The following is a 23,006-nucleotide window of genomic DNA, read 5'->3' on the forward strand; positions in this document are numbered from 1 at the left end:
TAGCCAGCGGGCGTGGCCAGCAGGTGCAGGCCAGTGGGCGTGGCCAGCGGGCGTGCGCAAGCGCGAGTGGGGCAGTGAGGGGGCCGGGGTCAAGGGAGGGGCGAGGAGGAGTCGCCGGCGGGATCGGGAGACCGCGGCCCTCCCGCCAGTCCTGTGCCCACTCACCACTCTTCTTCTTCCAGGGGGAGACTAGCCCGGGGGAGAGGCAGCAGAGGAGCCAAGAGTTAGGAGGTCAGGGGGAGGTGAGGGACCCCCTGTCTGGAATGCCCTCCTCCCTTAAGGCCCTGGGGTGGGGGACGGTCAGCTGCCAGGCTTGCCCACTGTTAGGGGAAACAGGACCCCCTGGGTCCACTCTGGCCCTGACTGGAGGTTGGGGCTTACTTTTCTCTTTTATTCCTCCAGTGGAAGGAGGGAGAGAGAGGGAAAGAGAGGGACAGAGAGGGTGAGAGAGGGAGGGAGGGAAGGAGGGAGAGACAGAGATGAGAGAGAGAGATAGAGAGAGAAGAGAGTGGGGTGAGCTGGGAGGGATGCAGAAAGAAGGAAAGAGCGCGTTCCACAAAAAGGGACACATAGAGACCCCAACAGAGAAACAAAGTTACAGAGGACAGAGGAAAGTCACCTCTCAGACACCCCTTCCCAGCCACACACAGGCAAGGCCACAGTCTGACCCAAGGACTTGGGGGACAAGGTGAGGACAGAGGACCCCTGGTCACTAACAAACACTAACAAACTGGAGGAATGGTCCAGCCCCCCTCTCCTTGCCTTCCCTGGCCAGCAGCCCAGCACACTCACCCATTTCTTCCAACTCTGAGGTCATAGATTTCGAACGCAGAGAGATGGTTGGGGGCGGGAGTCGCTTGGCCTGCTGGGGTGCTGAAAAGTCCATGTTGGGGTGAGAGGCATCAGCACCATTTGGAGAGGTCCCCCAAAATTCCCCTACCTCCACAGTGTCCCCAGAGCTCCAAGAACAGCACACCTCAGCATCTGAGCCCTCCCTCCATGCTTGTTTCTCCCCCAAAGGGTTGGGAACAAGAAGCCTTGGGGAAGGGAAGGAGGTGAGTAATGGGGACCAGCCATCTGTGGTCCTGAGGCTCTTGCTCTGGTGGCAATGGGGCGCCAGGTGGCTGGAGAAGCAAGCACCTTTCTTATGGACGGCTTCATCCATGTCCGGGTGCCTGGTAACCATCACCACCTTGACCATCAACGTGTTGCCTCCTTGGCGAATCATGCTTACAACCTGGCGATGGCCGACCTTCACCACATTCTGCCCGTTCACCTGTGGCACAGGTGGAGAGGAGGGGAGAGGTCCTTTGGGCTTGGAGTCCCCCCACAAAAAGCGACCTCTCATCCTGCCCTGTCTGTGACCCTGTCCACCACTCTCTCCCTCCCTTCCACCCTCCACACCACCCTTCCCCTAACCAGGCCTCCTTCCCCCTCCCTGTAGCTATCCTGGCCCCAGGTTAGAGGAGGGGTTCTGGACACCCTGTTCACTTCTGCCTCCCTTGTTGTCACAACTCCAGATATGTCTGTATTGGGGGAAGCTCTGTGAGACTCTTGACAATGACCTTTAGATGGAACTGTTGCTGAAGTGGAGGTTGCCTGGGAGGGAGGTGGACCACAGGGCTGGGGAGCCCCCCAAAACGAATCTAAAGTTGGGCAGCCAGATGCTGGTGTGACTGTCACCAAGGTCCCATGGAGCAGTGCAGACAGGACTCACCTCGATGAGGAAGTCACCCATTCGCAGTCCAGCCCGCCATGCCACACCACCCTCATCCACCGACTCCAGGTACTGCAGCGCCGGGAAGGCCGGGGTGGGGGTGAACTCCTCGATGGGGGTCTGCGCTGCAGATGGGGAGGAGCCGGCGGGCAGGGTCGGAGGGGAGAGGGTGGAGAGGCCGAGCAGGGGATGGGGCTCAGACCCAAGTCACAGAGGCCTCACCATAACTGAGGGACCAGCACCCCAGGGTGGGGTGGTGGGTGGGCTGGGGGACCCTTCTCCTTTCCACCTATCCCACCCCCCCACCCAGCCCTGCTTCCTGGGTCAGAGAACCCCTCTCCCATCCCCCTCCCAGGCCGGCACTCACCCTTGGCCCCCCGGAGCACGAACCCAAAGCCCTCACTGTCTTTCTTCTGAAGTAGAACTGTCTTCTCCTTAATGATGTAATCGCTGGCGAGGAGCAGGAGGGATGGGGGTGGGGGTGGGGATGGAGGAGGGATCATGAGACTCAGAGCTGGTGTGCCACCCAGCAACCCAGAGCCCCAGTTCCTGCCCTGGGTTCCTCCCCCACTCAGTCTGCATGTGCTCACAGGCCTCCCCCTCAGAGCCAGTGCTGTGCCTCTCACCCACTCTTTCCTCATTCATTCATCCATCCATGCCTCCGTCCACCCATCCATTCAGCAAGGACTTCCTGAGCCCACTGTGCACCAAGGCACCCAGAGGCTCCAGGTTACCACAGCCTGGGCTGGGTCCTTGCTAGCCACTTCCTGTCTGTGACCTTGAGCTCATGACTTTAACCTCTGGTGCCTCAGTTTCCTCATAGATAATGGGGCAGTTACAGAACCATGTCTGGTGGGATGGTTGGAGAGGTCAGAGTATAGTATCTGGCACGCAAGATTTGTTCACTGTCCTTAGATCAGGGTATTAAGTGAACAGGACACATGTTCCCCCCCACACACACCTTTTTTTTTTTTTAAACAATACTGGGGTTTGAACCCCAGGCCTTGAATATGCTAGGCAGGTGCTCTACCACTTGAGCCACACTCTTTTTGGATGTATTTTGCTTTTGAGGCAGAGTCTCATTATCTTTGCCCCAACTGGCCTCAAACCAGTAATCCTCCTGCCTCTGCCTCTTGAGTAGCTGGGATTATAGACATGCACCACTATGCCCGGCTTGATGCATGTTCTTTGAGCCTCCAGACTCCTTTATTATATATACATCACAATAACATCTCCCAACGTCCCAAAGCTGCTGGAACACTGCTTATTCTGCACTGTCCAATATGGTAACCACTGGCTGCATGTGACTATTTTTATAAGAGTTAGTCAAAACTAAATGTACACATTCAGCTCCTCAGTCACAGCAGCTACATGTGGCTGGTAGCTACCATGCAGGGCAATGCTGACATAGAACATTTCTGTCACCTGCAGAAAGCTCCAGTGGACAGCACTAACTTCTGTGTCTCTTTGAAAAACTCAAGTCTACCTCCTGCATGCTCTCAGTACAGTCTGGTAAAATGCAAACCCCCCTATGGATATGTTGACAGTCCCCAGTAAAGCCACCAAATCCCAGAAGCACATTTGGGTAAGGCTCACACAGCCAGTAAACATCAGGAGAGCTCAAGTCATGGCATTTGTCATCATGCCTGCTCAGGTTTGCTCAAACAACATCCCCAGGTTCCCTGCTACCACCACTGTATCCATCTGAAATGCACAGTCAAGAGGATCCAGAACCCCAGTATTCATCAAGAACACCCAAACGCTCCAGCTTCAGCTGGTACCCCTTCAGAGTACCTTAGAACACCCTGGAGCCACCAGGATGCCCGCCCTGCCATGCCTCCACTCCAAGCACCCTTCAAAAATGTATAATGATGCCCAGAACCAGTGAATGCTTACAGTAACCCTGCTTTGTGTTCCAACAATGCCCAGACCCCCTAACACGGCCCAGTAATACCCATGTGGCTCTAATACACCTCAATAATAGCCAAGCAGGCTCCCCAATTACCTACCCCCACAGATTCAGTAAAACAGCCCTCCACAAATACTCCAGTATATTTCAGTAACACCCCCATACTTCCCAGTATGCGCCAATAATAACTCCCCCTCACTCTGATCTCAGTCTATTCCCAAACACGCCTCCTGAACACATGCCAGCACAAGCAAATAATACCTAATGTGCTCTGACTGTATTTCAGCACCGCCCCCCACAAGCACCTCTGTATGCACCCATGACCCACATGACTTCCATTGTGGAGTCCGTGCCTTTGTGCCGTAGGACAGTATTCTGCATGTGCCTCCCTCCCTATCACATGTACAAGAGACACAATCCAGCCACTTTGCCCCCACTGGCCTTTCTCCAAGTTCATTCTAGCCAGGCACAGGTAGCTCACACCTGTAATCCCAGCCGCTTGGGAGGCTGAGATAGGGAGGATCGAGGTTTGGGGCCAGCCCTGGAAAAGTGCAGGAGACCCCCATCTCCAAAATAACCAAAGCAAAATAGACTGAAGGTGTGGCTCAAGCAGTAGAGTGCTTACTTTGCAAGCATGAAGTCTTGAGTTCAAACCCCAGTCACTCACACACACACACACACACCCCACAAAGTTTGTTCTGGTCCAGTAGATAAATCCATACTGTATCTTCCATGACTTCCTCCTCCTGACCACCCCCAGGGTAGGCCACTTTTGTGGATGGATGGAGCAGGGGAGAGGACAGAGGCTGAATGAGGGGAGGGGAAGAAGATGGGAAGGGAGGACAGGGAGATGGAGGAGGTGAGTGCATAGGAAGTTGGTTCACAGGTCAGAACTGCTTGCTCCTAATCTTGTGTTCTGTGACAGCCCCTCCCTATCTCTGTCCCCACCACAAACCCTGACAAGTCCCTCCAAGAGCTTGCTGTGCTCCCATTCCCTCTCCAGGTCTCCAAGTCCCCCCAGTAGCCAACAGTGCCCTTCAGCTCCCATTTATACATCCCTATTCTCTCTCTCTCTCTCTCTCTTTGGCTACTGGAGTTTGAACCCAAGGCCTTGTGCTTGTTAGGGCAGGCACTCTACCACTTGAGCCACACACCTCCAGCCCTGGAATCTTTCTTTTACCCCTACATCATCTTCACACGCCACACATCAGCCTTCCTTAAATACTCCACCCCCAAGATAACTGGAACTCCCATGTTCAAGATATACCAAAGAAAGAATGCTGTGCTGGGCACCGGTGCTCACGCCTGTAATCCTAGCTACTTGGGAGACAGAGATCAGGAGGATTGTGGTTGGAAGTCAGACACAGGCAAATAGTTTGTGAGACCCTATCTTGAAAAAACCCATCACACACAAAAAAGGGCTGGCAGAGTGGCTGAAGTGTAGAGCACCTACCTAACAAGTATGAGGCCCTGAATTCAAACCCAATACCGCAAATATAATAAAATAATAATAATAATAATAATAATAATAATAATAATAATAATAAATGTTATGAGCTAGGCAGTATTTAAAGATCTTCACAAGTAAGTCATTCAATTGTCCCCTCACAACCAGCCTCTGAGGAAGACAGAAGTACTATTTCCACTTTACAGGTAAGGAATGTTAAGTAACTTGCCTGAGGTCACACAGTCACATTCTTCAACAATACCCCAGAAAATACCTGGGTGTCTGCAGTAATAATGCCTGTACTCCACAGCACTCAGACATCTTGAACACATATCCATCTGCCCCCGGCTCACCCAGAGCTACTCTTCTGGTGTCTACACCTGAAGTCTGTCCACACAACAAACACATCTAGAACTATTGCTCTTCCCAGCATTTGGCATTTAGTCTTCCCAACAGCTCTGAGAGGGGTTGACTTGTTTCCTTACAGATAAGGAAACTGAAGCACAGAGCGAGAATGTGCCCAAGGTTACACCAGTTAGAAAAAGGGTCAAAGCCAAGATTTGAATTTCCCTCAAGCACTGTACCCATCCCAGGCCAGCACAGCACCACCCCCGACCAGCTCATCTCCGGCATCATGCTCAGCTTCTCTTCCTTCCCACTCCCATGACATCTTGCCCAGCTACACATGGCCCCTCTCCAACCCACCCAACCTCCTGCCCCCCCCACTTCCAGCCGCTGTCTTCATCACCTGCCCCCCCAGTGCCTTCTTCCATCTCTGCACCTCACCCTATGCCATTTGTTCTTCCATGCTGCCCTGCCCCACCCTCACCGCACCCCAGGGCACCATCCCTCACCTCCCAACCTACCCAGGCGCACCCCATGGCCCTTCCCCAAAGTGTCTGCCTCCAGCCTCTGTGTGACCCCCTCGCCCCACCATGCCAGCTCTCCCCCAGTCCTGGACCTCAGCTCTCCCACATTGTCTGTCTCCTCCCTTAGTGAACACTGGGGTTACATACAGAGATGATGACCACATGGTGTCCCTCGGAGCCCCCAGGGTTCTTTTCGTACTGTTTGGTCCTCCCCTCCTCATCTGTGGAACACTCCTTCCTACTTCTGCATCCCAGGCTCACTTGCTTCCGCGTTCTCTGCTCCCCAATCCCCACTCCCAAATCCTCTCCTCAATCCCTCCTTACCCCATTTCTTTTCTACACAACTCTGTACCCCCTCCATGCTCCAGCACCCCCCCACACTCCAGTATCCCCCACTTTCCTGTATCCCATTGTCATCCCTCCCCTTCCTATCCCAGAGCCTTCCAACCCTGCCCCTCCCCCGCACTGACTCCCCACGCAGCACCCCATTCATGCTTGGGATGCAGACTTCACCTGCCCATCAGGAGCTGGCACAATGCTCTCCCCCAGGCCATCCCTGGGCGTCCCTGAGAGGCCTCTGGAGCTGGGCAGCCAGCTCCTACTCACTGGATCCCACACGCAGAGACTGCAGCGCGTCCACTCCCCACCCCCACCCTGAGGTCCTTCTCACATACTCCGGATCCCACAGCCTAGAGCCTGCTGGTGTGCATGGCGCCCTCTCTGATCCTCAGCCCCTCCCTGTGTACCCATCTCCACGGGCCTCTCCGTGTTCTGCCCAGAGGCCCCCACACAGGGCAGCCAGCCCCTGTCCTCATGTTGAGAGGTGACACACACACGGAAATGCGGTAACCCATGCAGAGGCTTCACCGTGGCTTAGCACACGTGCTCCATACGAGCAGAGGGCACAGCCCCCCGACACACACAGACCCCCTGGGGGCAGGACAGGGCACATAGGTACAAAAACATACACGGACCTGCGAAGAGGGGCTAGTGGGGGAAGTTGGGAAACACATCCGCAGTCTCTGGGTCAGATCCACTCCAACACACACACACACACACACACACACACACACACACACTCTCTCTCTCTCTCTCTCTCTCTCTCTCTCTCTCTCTCTCTCTCTCTCTCCCCAGACAGCCTCGCTGTCGCTCCAAGTCACACAGAGACAGACACCATCACGCAGGGACACACAGATGGACACAGCTTGTGGGGGGAGTGGGCTAGGAGCCCACCATCTCTCTATCTCTCTTCCTCTCTCTCACACACACACATCCACATAAGGCTGCAGCAGTCACACGCACATTGACAAAGCCACACTGACACATGCACAGTGACACGCAGCGGAAAAAGAGGAGGGGAGGGGAAGGGAGGCCGGGGGCGGCGGGATGCGTGTGTGATGGTGGGGGGGGACGACTGTGAATGGGAGAGAGGGGTATGAATGGGGGTACTTGCCAACTCCAAGAAGAGGGGCGGGGATGGGGGGTTGGAGGGACTGGGCCTGGGGTGTCAGCGCAGCAGCGCCTGAGGGGAAGTCACTGTGGTTTCCCGGGGCGGGGGGAAGGGGGCGGCGGGGAGGGCTCCACGGAGTGGGGGCGCTAAGGGCGGCAGAAAGGACAAGTGGGTTCTGAATCCTTTTGGGGAGACCTGATTTTGGGGGGAGGTCTTGGAAGAAGACGGTGGGGGCTAGAAAGGCCTGTGAGGGGGCGGAGGAAAGAGTCCCAGGGCTAAGGAGTGTGTATGGCGGGGGCTGGGACAGAGGGGCCCACGGAGGAAGAGGGAGAGGAGACGGGATGTGAAGGGGGGTCTGAAAGGGCTTAGGGCCAGGATCAGGTTAAGGGAGAGGGAACAGGGAAGGGGGAGAAGCCCTGAGGTGTCGCATTAGAAGAGGGAGGGTCGTCTTGGGGTGTGGGGGGCTCACAGAAAGGAGGCGGCGCGCTGGGTTACCTGTAGATGTACCAGACGCTGCGCCGCCGGGGCCCCAGGGCCGGCCAGCTGGAGGAGAGCGCGGGGGGCGGCTGCGGCAAGGAGCCCCCAGCGGGGCCGCCCCCGAGACCCCCGCCGCCACCAACCGCAGACAAAGCCATCGCCGCCGCGGCCCCGGCCCCGGCCCGGGTCCCGGTACCGATCGCCCCCGCCACCACCACCACCGCCGCCGCCGCCGCCACCACCGCGTCCCCGTCCCCGCTCGGCCGAACCCCCGTGTCCGGGCCCCCAGGCCCCGCCTCATGCTGACCCGCGCCGGGAGGGGGGAGGGGGAGGGGGCGCGCACCCCCCCCGCGGGAGGGAGGGCAGGGCCGGGGGGCTCACATGCCGGGGGGCGCGGGGACGCGGGGGCGCGGGGTCGGACCGCGGCGGGAGCGCAAGGACCGCGGACGGCACCGGCTTCAGCACCGCGGACAGCTCCGGAGGCGGGCGGCGGGCGCCAGGCTTAACCCCTTGGCGTCCTGCGCCGGGTAGCGGAGGGGGCCGGGCAGTTGGGGGGGGGGAAGGGGCCCGGGAGGGGAACGTGGGGCCCCCCCCTTGGCGGGAGAAGGGGGAGGGGCAAGGCGCGGAGAGGGGGGAAGGGAGGCACTTCCGGTCTTGTTCCCCCCCCCCCTTAACCCCTCCTCCCCCTCGCCAAAGCCCTCCCGCGCAGGTGCAGAGCGAGAGAGAGCGAGCGCGGGGAGAGGGACGCACAACATCTACACAAGATGCCTCGCAACCGCGTGCAGGGACGCGCGGACAGAGCCCCACTTCCAGGCCACGGGTGAGAGAGGTCCCAGGAGGGGGGCACACAGCCCACCACCATCAGCACCATCACCACCACCATCACGGATTCGATCGACACACAGCGCACCCCAACACAGTCTAGAAGGGCCGGGAAAAGAAGGCCAGGACATTCAGTCTCACTGCCCCAGGGCAGTGAAATAGCCCTTCCTCTGCCCTCCGTCACCCCTCCCCAACCACCAAAGAAGCCGTAGTGGAGGGACATCCACACACCATAGCTCACAAGAGGGCCATGGACCCTAAGCCAGTGCGAGGAGAAAGCGCGACACAAGGAGGAAGTACATAGGGAAGGACGCTGGCGACCAGCAATGGGTCCCAGGGTTCACACACAGGCCGGGCCACTGCAGACAGCTTAGGTAGAGCATGGAGAAGGGAGGAAGAGGTTAAGGAGGATGGATTGCTCAGACGCACCGAGCCCCACATGGAGCCCCAGGAGGAGTGAAGGAGAAGAGACACACTGGCAAGACTGCAAAGACAGGCTAGCAGGATTGGAGGGGGAAGCTGAGGTCAGGAGAAACATCCTCACTCAGCCGGTGGAGAAAGTGAACCCTCAAGACCAAGCCAAGGGAAGACGGAGAGATCGCCACAGACAAGGAGACTGGGGGTAGGGGGTGGGGGAACCTCCATACTCACCCAGTGCCCAGAGTTGGAGATGTGCCAGGTGAACTCGCACAATGGGCACCCCAATCCCACCCTCTCTTTCCATGTCGTCATTTCTCTCTCCCCTCCCCCAACCCAGACCCATCCCCACTGGCCAGAACACAGACACAAAGGTTTGGACACATTTAATGGAAGAATGCTACGAACAAGGGGATCCTTCCCTGGATTGGGGGGGCGGCGGAGGAGGGTGTCATCTTTCAGACACCAAATTATAACTTTCCCTCCCTCTCCCACCCCCCTCACAGTCTTGCCCTCTTGAAGCCCAAAGCTCTGGAGTCCCTCCTCCAAGCCCTCCCCTCCCCCAACATCCCAGGTCCTGAGTTTCAGATCAGTCAGACAGATGCAAAGGCATGCACACGCTCTCATGACCCAATGCCTACACGCCGACATGCACAGGTGTGAGCGGACACATGGACATCGGTGACACTTGCTCACAGACTCAGAGAAGCACCAATGTGCAGAGCCAGCCACACAATTCTCACAGACAAAAATGCACGGCTTTATACCAAGTGGTCTGGGGAATATTTACAGGGATATTCATCTAAGGGCCTTCCAGCCACGCATGCATCCGGACGCATGTCATGCTCACCTACCGAGACGCACATTCACGCACCGAGAAACCTAAGCTCTGGGCGTGTGCACACACACACATTCATACACCCCACAGGCACCCCATCCTTCCCATCCTGACTCCCATGCCCTCCCAGCCCCTCTCCTCTCACCTCCCTGGGCCAATCCCATCCATCAAGCTTCAGAAGCAAGTCAGCCAGCAGCCAGGGAGGGGAAAGGTGTCAGTGCGCCCCTCTTCCTGTCCCCTGCCCCACCACCAAGCTCTCTACCTGTCCCCTTCCCCCACGCTGGTGTGAGGCATGGTTTGCACACACTTCACTGAACGTGACTACACAGAGACCGGGCACATGAAGGAGACCAGGGCTGCTAACCAGCCACACACATGAGCATCCCGGGCCCCCAAGGGACCCCCTCCATGTCCAACCCAGGCTACCCCTCCCCACCCCTGGGGCTGGACAGTTTTTAGTGGCTGCCAGGGATGGTTGGGGTTGGGCCAGTTGTCTGAAACTAACTCAGTGTTCTCTCACCCTTCAAACTGTAGATGAGACACAGAGCTTACTTAAAGGATAGAGTGTGATGGGAGGTTGGGGTGTTGGGGCGCTTGAGGGTGTAAGGACATTTACCTTGGGGCATCAAAGCTGTCGTAGGAGCCCACGGTATAATGCCGGAAGAGTCTCTTTGCTTTGTCACTGCGGCTTTCTGCAGGGGGGACAAGGACAAACTTGGGCCCCCACTTTGGAAGCCACGAGCCCACCCTTCAACTCCTGGCTCAGGCTTCCCTCTGTCACCAGGCACCCCACCCTTATCTGGAAGGTGTGTGATACTTGTAGGGCACATTGGGAGATAGCTGGGGACTCCTCTTTACCTTGCTTTCCCTCCTGTGAGCGGTTTGCCACCTCTTCCAGGCAGTCAGAAGGGAACCAGCCGACTCGACCTTTGACCTGGCCTTCCCAGAAGCCGCCCTCTCCGATGCTGAGTACTGGACAGGGAACAGGGGCAGGGACACATTCAAGGCTTCTGCTCTACAGTCCCCAAACACACTGCATAGCCCACCCACAACCCCCAGTGTCTGGCCCAAGGGCATCCTTAAGAAAGGCACAGGTGGCTCACACCTGTAATCCAGGCTACTCAGGAGGCAGAAATCAGGAGGATCATGGTTCGAAGCCAACCCGGACAAATAGTTCATGAGACCCTATCTCAAAAAAACCCTTCACAAAAATAGGGCTGGTGGAGTGGCTCAAGGTGAAGGCCCTGAGTTCAAGCCCCAGTACTGCAAAAAAAAAAAAAAAACACCAAAAAACTGTAACTGGAGGCTGCTTCCTATGGCATTTAGCACTTCCCACCCTCTACTTGTGTTGTATGCCAGGTGCTGAAGGACAGCTAGTGTTTACCTAGCCAGGTTCTTCTGAGCCAAAACTCTAAAAGGGGGCACTTTTTTTTTTCTTGTATTAGGGTTTAACCTGGGCCTCCCACCTGTTGGGCAAGTTCTCTACAACTTGAGCCACACCCCCAGCCCTTTGCAGTTTGATTTTGACACAGAATCTTACTAACTTTGCTTATTTGGGCTGGCCTTGAACTCATGATCCTCCTGCCTCTGCCTCCAAGTAGCTGGAATTACAGGTATGTACCATCACACCCAGGAAGGGGGTATTTTTTTTAATCCCTGATTTACTGATGAGGGAAATTAAGACTCAGAGAGCTAACATCATTTGCTTCTGATTACAGAGCTTCTGGTCCTTGGCAGAGCTGGATTTGAACACAAGTCCATGAGTTTTCAGAGCTAGTACTCTGAGTCACTGGTATGTTTTTAACTGTCTTTCCTAGGGCCTCAGCTGCTACTGTTGCTTCTGCTGGCAACAGTGACAGACACACAGCCATCCCCACTCATAAATGAAGAAACTGAAGGAAACACAGAAAAGTCTCTGCCCAGAGATCATCAGGCTACACTAGGAGTTGAGTTGGGGTGATTGGACATTTCTCCTACACAAACTATCCCTAGAGAGGATATGGGGAGACCAAATGAAGGGGAGCCCAAGATTGTGGGGTACAGCAGGAGGTGGTTTCCTGCCTGGCTCTGCCATGCTTGGTGGGGTGGTGGTAGAATCAATTATTCCCTCATTGAACAATTTTTTTGTGTGTGGCAGGACTGGGGATTGAACTCAGGCACTCTACCACTTGAGCCATGTCCCCAAGCCCCTTTGCTTGTAGTTTGTTTTTTGGGTAGGGTCTTCTGTTTTTGACCAGGCTGGCCTTGGACTGAGATCATTCTACCTCTATATCCTGAGTAGCTGAGATTATAGATATGCACCACCAAGCTCAGCAATAAATATTTATTTAGTGTCCACCGTGAGTCAGACATTCAGATAGACACTGTTGAATACAAGCAGTGTGGTTCCTGCTCACCCTCATGGAACTTGCACACCAATGATCCTTGGAGGAGTGACTCTACTACGAGTGACTGAGGGCTGGAAGTGGAGGTCAGCACTCAAGGGAACAGCTGTTTGCACAGAGATGGGAATACGTAAACAAGACAGCAAAGGTGTCTGGGTGTCCTGGAGGATAGACATATCTAAAGGGTCCTAGCAGCTGAGGGGGCAAAGAGAATGAAGGACACTTTTCCACGTAGAAAGAATAACAGAAGCCTGGTGTAGTGGTGCACACCTGTAATCCCAGCACTCAGAAGGCTGAAGCAGGAGTACTGAGCGTTCAAGACCAGCCTAGACTACATAGTGAGATCCTGTCTCAAAAATAAATAAACAGAAAAAACAAAACAAAAAAACAACCCAGTAACAACAACAAAAGAAAGAAGGCCAGCCACTGGTTGTTCATTCTTATAATCCTAGCTACCTGGGAGGCTGAGATCAGGAGGATTGTGATTTGAGGCCAGCCGGGAGGAAAAAGTTTGTGAGACCCATCCCCCATCTCAACCAATAGCTTACGCCTATCACCCCAAGTTACTTGGGAGGCTGAGATCAGGAGGATCACTGTTTCAAGGCCAGTCTGGGCGTAAAACTTTGCAATATCCGATCTCGAAGGTGCAGGGTATGCACCTGTCATCCTGTAACAGTGGGAAGCAGCCTGGGCAAAAAGTGAGACCCCCCTCCAAAATAACCAGAGCAAAAAGGGCAGGGGGTGTGGCTCAAGCAGTACAGCACCTGATGCATAAGCACAAAGCCCTGAGTTCAAACCCCAGTACTGCCAAGCCAGAAAAAAAAAAAAAAAAAACACCATCAACACCGAAAAAGGAGCAGCATTTTGGAAGAACTGAGCAGAAAGGGTTAAGGAGCATTTCAGGAATGAACTTTAGGGGTACAGGGGAGAGGCTGGGGCTGGGCTTTGGTTCCGAGAGAGAGAGAGAGAGAGAGAGAGAGAGAGAGAGAGAGAGAGAGAGAGCGAGCCTGCGGCCTTCCGGGTTTGTGCTGAAACTCAAAGACATCGTGGGTGTGGATAGGCCTTGAAGTAATTAAGTCCTTTTTAATAAAAGAGGGGGACTCTCCTTGCTTGTCTTGGCAGTCTGTCTGTCTGTCTCTCTCTCTTTCGTGGTGGTGATACTGGGATTTGAACTCAGGGCCTTGCACTTGCTAGGCAGGCATTCTACCACTTGAGCCACGCCTCCAGCCCTTCTTGCTTTTACTTTTTGGATAGTGTCTGTGTTTTCCACCAGGCTGGCATGTACCGCGATCCTCCTAGTTACACCTCCCGAGTAGCTGGAATGACAGGTGTCATTGGTTGAGATGGGTTTTTTCTAAATTTTTGCACGGACTGGTCTCCAATCCAGACCCTCCCAATCTTTGCCTCTAGAGCAGCGTGGGTCTTTCTCATCTAAAAATACCTGTTACGGGCCCACTTATGACGATGATGGTGGCCCTTAGAGGACACTCATTATGTGCAAAGCCTGGCCTAAGTGCTTTATACAACTCTCCGTCCTCACAAGGGTCTTCTTTTACAGATAAGGAAACAGAGCTCAGAGAAGTCACTTGCCTAAAGTCACCCCGTTAGGCAGCATTGGAGCCAGGATTTGAACCTACACACCCTGGCTGTCAGATGCTGCACCACTCGGCTCCCAGGCAGCCTAGAGCCCAGCAGAGAACTGCTCCTCTGCCAGTATTTACAGATTTGCAGCGTAAGTCCCTGTCTCCAAAGTGCTGTTTCATCCAGGAACTCAGATAACGGCCCTGCGAAGTCTACAACTTGGGGCTCTTGTGTCCAGATGAGAAAAACAGAAAGGGATGACCCCAGTAACAGCAGCCACCATGGCTAAGGGAGCCCTGTCCTCAAGGGGGCCAGGCTGCACACCCTCCTACCTCATCAGAGCCCTTGAAGGACTCAGATGGGAACACCTGGTCACAGCCAGAGGCAAAGTCAAGGTTCTTTTGGCTCTTTCTCCATTACAAAGGAGCAGGAAAGACAGGGCTGGGACTGGGGACCTGGGGCAGGTGGCTTCACTGTGTCCTTTTCCTTGGGCAGTGGAGCTCATGCCTCCCTCCCTTTAGGAGATGCAGATGGGACACTGCAAGCTAGTTTAGCAAGTGTCACAGGTCCCTCGGATGCTCATATCCTTTCTTTCACCTCTACTCTGCTCCTGACCCTGTCATCTTGGCTACCTCTCTGCCTGACCAAGGCAGAGTGGCCTCTCAGAGCTCCCCTGGTGTCTGAAAATTAATGGTCCATGGCTCCAATCCCCCCCCCCACCGCTCCAATCCCGCAGGCCCGCACAATCCTGCCCATTACCTTTGATCTTCTCCCCCTTGCTCAGGGAGATCTCCCCCTCGCCTTGGGCCTGGTACGACTTCACAGCCATGAAGGAACGTCCAGGTACCGCTGAGTACAGCTTCCTCCGTCTCCCTCGGCTGCCCAAGGAGCCCCCAGGGCCCCCCGAGCCCCCTGTGCCCCCGGCCGGCCCTTCCCGGGGTGTCCCACTGGAGCTGCATACACAGAGGGTGTGAGAGGGGGAGAGTGGAGGGAGGGGGCGCCTCTGGGAGGACAGGGGTCCTTGGGTGGGAGGAAGATGGAGCATCAGGGTGGGGAAGGGGGTTGAGTGCATTTCCCAGCTCTGGTGTCCTGGGGTGGGGAAGGGCATCTGGGGAGCTCCCTCTTGCCTGTCTACTATTGCCCTGTTATCCCCCTTTCCTGCCTCCCGGCTTCCAGCTCTGCCCCTCCCACAGTACTGCATGCACTGACTGACTCAGTTTCCTGAAGCTGAGCAAAACAATGTCATCTTTCCCTCACCAGCCTCCAGTGACTCCTAGTTTCCTCCTCCTGGGTCACATCCAAGTCCTCTCCCGGCCATTTCCAGCTTCTCCTGCTTCCTCAGGACATACCTGCTCAGCTTTGCCTCCTCCAGCCACGCTGGCCTCCTTACCCCACAATGGCTGCTGCCCAACCTACCTACTGCCTCTCTGCCCTCAGTGGCCTCACTGCTCCTTGCTTCCTCCCCACAGGCTAATCCCCAAAGATCTTGTCCACCCCGCCCCCCTCTTCCTGCCCGATGTCCTCTCACTTCACCTTGTCATTCTGTGTCTGTCCTTAGCAGCTGCAACCAACGTTTCTTTTGGGGACCCTGCCCCCACCCTGGGGCCCTGTCATGGAGCAGGTGCTCAGGTAAAATTAGGTGCATTTGGAGATGGGGTCAGGAGAGTAGCTCCCTTCATCCACATGCTTGGATGGCTAGAGGACCCGCCACTTTCTGGACATGGGCTAGCCTTGGGGGATGTTTCACCTCTGACGAGGGCATTTGGCTGTGTTGGAGGACTATGGGGCTAGAGTCCTCCCCTACCTGGGCCGTCCTCGGGGCTGTCTTTTGGCCTCCTCGGGGTGCCTCCCTCGAGATGGGGAGCGAGCCCGGGCACCACGGGGGCTGCTGGCACTGCGGAGGGTCCCGCTGCTGAGCTTTGTGCTGGGGGCTGGGGGCTGTGACTGGTTTTGGGGCCCTGAGGTTGGGCCAGGGGCCCCGGATGATGAGGTGCCCGGCGCTGAGAACACCATCCAGTCGGGCAGTGCCATGCTGGTGTCACTGTTGGCTCGTAGCAATGCCGGGGGCACCGTCAGCCCTGCTCCAGGGGGGCCCCGTTTCCGGGCTGCATACTTGGGAGACTCTTGGAAGGGCACTGAGGGGCGTGTGGAGGAGGGGAGAAGGACAAGTGTGGAGGGAGGAAACAAGAGAGAGAAAGACAGCCTTGAAGATGAGTGTGCGGGCGGGGGGGCTGGACACACTTTTCCTACTCATTTTTGGATCTGTGGGTTGTTTTTTTGGGCAGTATTGGGGTTTGAACTCAGGGCTACACCTTGAGCCATCCCACCAGCCCTTTTTGTGGTGGATTTTTTGGGAAAAGTTCTTGAGAACTGTTTGCCCAGGCTGGCTTTGAACTACAGTCCGCCTGAGCTCTGCTTCCTGAGTAGCTGGGATTACAGGCGTGAGCCACTGGCCCCCGGCGGATCTCTGGGGCTTTAACGCCCATCCTGGCCCTCCCAGGCAAGCCTACCATAAACCCCTAACTGTCTCAACTCTCCCCTCACTCCAGCTGGGGCTCACTCACCCACATCCTGTTCCCGATGGTTACGGATCAATTCCCCCAGCTCAAAGTTCCCAGCGATCACAGCCACCTGGAGGGAGGGAGGGGTGCAGCCAGGGGGGCCCTTCCACTCCACCATCTGTGCTCTCTCTCCTCCCCCAGACCACGACCTTCCTCCCAGCATCCCTCCCTTCCATTGGTCCTCCTTTTTTTGTGGTACTGAGATTTGAACTCAGGCCCTACACCTGGAGCCACTCTACCAGTCCCTTTTGTGTGTATGTGTGTGTTGAGTTTTTTCATGATAGGGTCTTGCAAACTATTTGCCCGGGGCTGGCTTTGAACCAAGATCCTCCTGATCTCTGCCTCCTGAGTAGCTAGGGTCACAGGCGTGAGTTACCACCAGAGCCAAACCCACTGGTCCACTTTCTCCTCCCTCCCAGCATCCTTCTCTTCCCCCCCACATCCTCTTGGACCTCTTTCTCCTCCCTCCCGGCCCTGCAACCTTACACCACCCCAGCCCCAGACCTGGAAGGGCGTCTGTCCGTTATTATTCTTCACATCCTTGTTGGCCCCCCGATAGAGAAGGATCCTGGCGCACGTCTCCTGAGGCCGGCAGCCAGCGGTTCAGAATGAAAGAACAATAAATAAATAAAGTCACTACAAGAGGGCACAGACACCAAAGGTCGGCAACTTCAGACATAATGCAACCTCACCCTGCCAGGAGGACAGCTGCACTTGCCACAAGTGTGGCCCACAAATACTTTTATTGGTCTTGCTTTGTTTTTTGAGACAGGGTCTTGCTATACAGCCCAGGCGGACCTTGAACTCAATCTTCCTGCCATAGTCTCTCAAATGCTGGGATTACAGTCATAAACCACTATGCCCGGCTCACAAACACTTTAAACATCGCTGGCTCAAAGGATGATGGGCTGTATGTATAAAATACAGGTGAGAGATTTCAAGGACTTAGTATGCAAAAAAATTATGCTTAGTAATTTTATATTGATTCCACAAACAAGTGATAATATTGTAGATACAAGGGGTTAAATAAAATATGCTATGGAAATGCTTGTCACCCGATTCCTTTTACTTAAACATGGCCACCAGGGGACCACTTAGGAGACGTGGCTTGAGTTACGTTCTCCTGGACAGAGCTGGCCTGAAACCGGGTTTCTCAATTCCAGCACTGCTGACATTTGGGGCTGGGGGCACACCTTACACTGTTGGGCTGCATTTTTTGTTTCTACCACTAGATGGCAGTAGCAGTCTTCTCCCAGGTCTCCAGACATTGTCAAATGTCCCCTGATGGAGAACCACCGTGCTAAACCCTACTGTGTGGCATGCCAGGTGCTCAGCCTGTTAGAAGCAAGTTCGCCCAATGATTCCATGGGATGGCAATGCCTGTCCTTGTCTCACAGGTAAGGAAACTAGAGTCCCACAGGAGCTCAAGGCCACGTGGCTGGTGGCTTCCAACCCTGCTCTGTCTTAATCCCACTTCCTGCCAGACACAGAAGGAAGGGCACACACATGGGGGGCGGGGGGGACGGGGCTGCGGGCACAGGTATGCCATCTACATCTGTGATGAATTCCTTTTGGGTGTCTATAACCTGTCACTCATCACTCTTTGCCATGTCCTTGCCATGACCTGGGAGTGCTCTTTCTTTTTTCTTTTTCTTTCGGTGGTACTGAGGCTTGAACTCAGGGCCTCACACTTACTAGGCAGGTGTTCTACCCCTGAGCCACTCCACCAGCAACCTAGGAGTTCTCAGCAAAGCTACCTGCTTCTGTCTCCTTCTCTCTCCATTCCCCTCCTCCCACCAAACTTCAACTTCTATCCCCTCCTCTGGCTTCCCTCGTTCCTGCCCCAGGGCCTTTGCACCTGTGTCTCCCTCTGATTAAATTCTCTACCACTAGATTTCTGTCCATCTTGCTCTCAAGTGTCATCTCTTCAGAGAAGCCTTCTCTAATCACCCTGTCTAAAAAAATCCCCTTATCTTGGTCCTTCCTAGTTATCTATTTTTATATAACTCTTCAGTGTGCACACTTCTTAGTCAGTATTAACTCATTTTCTTCATAACACTGCCTGCCCCAAAATTCCATGTTCGACGTCACTTGCTTCTTTAGCCTCTCTCCCTCCTACCATGGTAAGTTTCAAGGGGCATGATTTTGTTTGTGGCACCCACATCTTGAAATGGTGCCTGGCCCACAGGGACGGTTCAAATAAACAGTCACTCAGTGGGGGAATGTCCTCTGTCCTTTGTCTTGATCTGGTCAAACCCAAACTGGCCCTCAGTTCAACTCCACTTGGGCTCCGTGGGATTGCTACCTCACAAATACCTCCTAATCTCAACCCCTTCTGTGTGGGAATTTGTCCAAAGATTTGTGCATTGTCCATCCTAAAGGACAGGCTCAGAGAGGGCAAAGCCTGAGCTCAAGGCCACACAGGCAGTTAGTGGAGTAATCAGGATTTGAACCTGGCCTTTCTTTTTTTTTCTTTCTGGTGGTGGTAGTGGGGTTTGAACTCAGGGCCTCATGCTTGCTAAGCAGGTTCTCTACCACTTGAGCCACTCCACCAGCCCTGAACCCAGCCTTCTGATCCTAGCACTCATCTATGTCTGATTCTATTTTTTTTTTTTATGGTATTGGGGTTTGAACTCAGGGCTTTCACCTTAAGCCACTGCACCAGCCCTTTTTTGTGATGGTGTTTTTCAAGATAGGATCTCCTGGAACTATTTGCCTGGGCTGGCTTTGAACCTCGATCCTCCTGATCTCTGCCTCCTGAGTAGCTGGCATTACAGGCGTGAGCCACCGACATCCGGCTGTGTCTGACTCTTGATGGTTGATGGTCCAGGGCATCTGCTGGGCAGAAGAGTATGTCCGGCTAGTGTTCTGTGTGTGCTGTGGGTTTAAGTGTGTATTGTTAACCACAGCAACATCCATTTTTGCACGTTTTTGTGCCCACCCAGGCACCAGCTGTGCATCCTACTCTGACCAAGTTTAGAAGACGTCCAAGCCGAGCTCAGAGGCTCACAACTATAGCACTATAGCACTCAGGAGGCAGAGATCAAGGTTCCAGGATCAAGGTTCGAGGCCAGCCCAGGCAAAAAGTTCCTGAGCCCTCAATCAATCAATATCTCAATCAATAAAAATAAGTCTCTGCTGGGTGCCTACAGAAACCTTGTATTTACTTGCAAACTAACACTTCTCTCACGGGATTGCAACTATTTGTTTACAAGTCTGCCTGTGCACCAGACTGTGAATTCCCCCCACCCTACTCGGAGCAGGCATTATTTCTGATTCATTTTACATCTCCAGCACCTGGTGGCAAGCACACAGTAGGTGCTCAAGAATTGTGCACGAAAAAGGATGAGGACAGAGGATATGCAGTTGTGCGTCAAAATTCATTTGCTCAGATCATTCATTTATTCATTTGTTGAATCATTCAATCTATCTAAACCAGCAGCCTGAACTGGTTCAATGTTCTGAGCCAGGCACTGTGCACTGTCTTGGTGGAAATTCAAGATGGCTGACTCATCATTCATTCACTCATTCATTCACACCTGGCCAAGTGCCTCACAACTGTAATCCCAGCTACTCCGGAGGCAGAGATTGGGAGGACCAAGCTTTGAGGCCATTCTGGGCAAAAAGTTAGCGAGGCCCCCATCTCAACCAACACACGGGGTATGTCACCCCAGCTACATGGGAAGCATAAATAGGAGGATCACAGCCCAAGGCCAGCCCCAGGTGAAAAATCAAGACCCAATCCAAAAAACAACTAAAGCAAAAAAAGGGCTGGGGGCATGGCTCAAGTGGTAGAGCGACTGCCTTAGGAAGTGTGAGGCCCTGAATTCAAATTCCAGTACCACAAAAACAACAAAAAGAAGTGGAAGATGACCTCATGTTGTTTGTCATCTGTTTGTTAACACCATGCCAAGAGCAAGCCGGGCATTAGCCACCTTTTGCATGGTGGGCCTGAATTACTGACCCATTTCACAGATGAGAAGGGAGAAGTCAAGAAGAAGACAGGATATGTTGGTCTGGCCCGCACAGAGTAATTGTGTCCGCTCTGTAATTTTTTTTTTGTACTCAATTTTCCCTGCTTAAATGAATGGCAGTCTCCTGACCGGACACTGTGTGACAGTGACAAGGATATTAATTATTATTATTATCGCAGCTGGCTTGTAGGGATGAATACTTAATACATATGGTCACTCACCCCTTTCACTCAGCTGACATTATTTCCATTTTGGGGACAGGGACAGAGCCTTGGGGAGGGGATGGGGGTAATTTGAGGTCCCCCACCCTGAGTCTGTGCGGGGCTGGGGATTCTTTCTCCACTGCACATCTGCCTCCCCGTCAAAATACCCAGATGCGAGGCCCATGTCAGGGAGCAGGAAAGACAGAAGCCAGCAGGGAGGGGACATGCTGCCAGCCTGCTGGTTTGATTTGGCAAGCACTGAGTCCTCCCTTGGCACTGAGCGTAATGCCCGCTGCCACCAGGCAGCCACCTGCCAAGTCCCCAGCACGGCGAGTTCTCACGAGGCAGAAGGGGCTGAGGCTGTTTTGGAAGACTTCATGGAGGAGGGGGCTGACAGACCAGCAGCGTCACTGCCGGCCCTGTCCCTTCAAGAACAGGGGAACATGGATGAATAGGAGGGAGACTGAAGCTCTGAGGGGAGATGACCTGCCCAGAATTGATTAGCACTCAGGTGGCAGAGGTGACCTAACCGCCCCCCTCCAAACCCAGTGATTCGCCAGGTGCTCTGCCACTTGAACCGTGCCCCACAGCTGTTTCCTTTGTAATTTTGTTTTTGAGATTCATTCTTGCTAACTCTAGCCAAGCTGGCCTCGAGCTCAGGATCCTCCTGCATCTGCCTCCCAAGCAGCTGAGATTACAGGTGTGTGGCACCAAGGTGCTCTTGCCAATGGCTCCAGCTGCTTAGGTGAGACCTGATTTTTACTGAGAACTCCTGGAGTGGACACAGTCCACCAAGCCCTTGTGCTCTCCTTCCATTCAGGGCTGCACTTTGGCTGTTTCTGTCCTGCTGTGCCCCACACACATTGCTGGCTGACTGGAGATACACAGGAAGTACGAATCTGTGGAAACCCTTTCACTTCCTGCAATGAGGGCCCCACCCTGTCTCCCCCACTCTGGTCTTTTTCACTGGCCTTGCCCCCACCCTCTTCTGCCCAGCCAACTCCTGCTGTCCTAGGATTTATGGTAAACCCGAAGAAGCCACCTCCACCCAAACCCAAGCCTAGATGAGACTCCTTCAGGGACCCAGATTCCCTGTGTCTTCACTCTGAGCACTCTAGATCTTAACAACAGGGATGTCCCCTGATAGGTCACCTGCTCAATACTTGGTCCCCAGCAGCCAGCTCTGGTTCTAACACAGGAAAGGAGCTTGGAAAATATTTGTTGGATGGATGGATGGATGGATGGGTGGGAGGATGGATGGGTCGATGTGTGGACAGATGGATGAATGCATGGATGGATAGGTAGAAGGACGGATGGATGGATGGATGGGTGGGTGGGTGGATGGATGGGTGGTGGATAGATGGGTAGATGTGTGGACAGATGGATGGATAGAGGGATGGATGGATGGATGGATGGAAGGATGAATGGATGGGTGGATGGATGGATGGGTGGGTGGGTGGATGGATAGATGGATGGGTCAGAGGGTGAACTGATGGATGAATGAATGGATGATAGATGATAGATAGATGGATGGATGGGCGATGGATAGGTGGGTAGATGGATGATGGATGGATGGAGGATGAATAGATGGATGGGTGGATGGGTGGGTGGATGTGTAGATGCGTGGACAAATGGATGAATGCATGGATGGGTTGAAGAATGGATGGATGGAGGATGAATGAATGGATGGGTGGATGGGTAGATGCGTGAATGGATGGATGGATGGATGGATAGGTGAATGAAGGGTGGAAATAATAGAGGAACAGAGGGTGCAGAGCTGGAAGGCTGGGTGAAGAGGGCCTGAGCTTGGAAAGGTGGCTGTGGTGGGTGGGTACAAGGGGCCAGCGGGAGCTGGTGGTACAGACCTTGTTGTAGAGTGCACAGATGTGCAGGGCCGTGTTCCCCGAGGCATTCTGGGCTCCAGGCTCAGCCCCGTAGAAAAGCAGATGTTCCAGGTGCTGGGAGTGGCCCCGTTGGCAGGCCTGGGGGGACAGAGCTGCTGGGTCAGACCTAGCCTGAATCCTTCCAGGCCCCTCTTCCGTGGGGCCAAGAATCCTCATATCTACCTCTTCTCCTTTCTGTCCCCATTTCTGCTGTCAGCTTCACAAGTCCAAATGTTCAGTCATTTCCAGGCCTGAGTGTCCAGTCTGGCCCCTCACAAGAGCCAAGAAGCAAGTCCAGACCATCTCTGGGACCAAGTTGTCCAGTCCCCCACCCCGTGCTCCCTTGTAGTCCTGGCACTCATCCACGTGCACACCTTTTTCTCTGTGGGAAACCATGCTATCCTCACTCCCACCCTCTGTAAAGACCCCAGCATCTGCATCTCAGCCCCTTGGATGCCCCAAAGTCCAGACGTC

The 23,006-nt window shown here is 54.4% G+C and overlaps 1 protein-coding gene across 7 annotated transcripts in view; it reads right to left on the reverse strand.

Annotated features, from left to right (window-relative positions):
* Shank1 (SH3 and multiple ankyrin repeat domains 1) overlaps positions 1-23,006 on the reverse strand; it is a 49,501-nt gene that overhangs the window by 19,130 nt on the left and 7,365 nt on the right. For 3 of the 7 annotated variants that reach the window (XM_074058059.1, XM_074058056.1, XM_074058061.1), the window contains exons 8-20: positions 22,515-22,631; positions 16,977-17,054; positions 16,476-16,542; positions 15,716-16,046; positions 14,671-14,864; positions 10,805-10,918; positions 10,563-10,638; positions 10,092-10,118; positions 2,085-2,167; positions 1,718-1,842; positions 1,141-1,276; positions 793-873; positions 166-189 (exon numbers count right to left, since the gene is read on the reverse strand). In XM_074058059.1, coding sequence (XP_073914160.1) covers positions 166-189; positions 793-873; positions 1,141-1,276; positions 1,718-1,842; positions 2,085-2,167; positions 10,092-10,118; positions 10,563-10,638; positions 10,805-10,918; positions 14,671-14,864; positions 15,716-16,046; positions 16,476-16,542; positions 16,977-17,054; positions 22,515-22,631 — 1,453 coding nt within the window. Of the gene's footprint in view, positions 1-165; positions 190-792; positions 874-1,140; positions 1,277-1,717; positions 1,843-2,084; positions 2,168-10,091; positions 10,119-10,562; positions 10,639-10,804; positions 10,919-14,670; positions 14,865-15,715; positions 16,047-16,475; positions 16,543-16,976; positions 17,055-19,119; positions 19,552-22,514; positions 22,632-23,006 lie in introns of those variants that run through there. The other 4 variants (XM_074058060.1, XM_074058057.1, XM_074058062.1 and 1 more) reach the window with 3 other exon arrangements.

This window comes from Castor canadensis, chromosome 16, assembly GCF_047511655.1.
Source record: "Castor canadensis chromosome 16, mCasCan1.hap1v2, whole genome shotgun sequence".
Classification (NCBI taxonomy): Eukaryota; Metazoa; Chordata; class Mammalia; order Rodentia; family Castoridae; genus Castor; species Castor canadensis.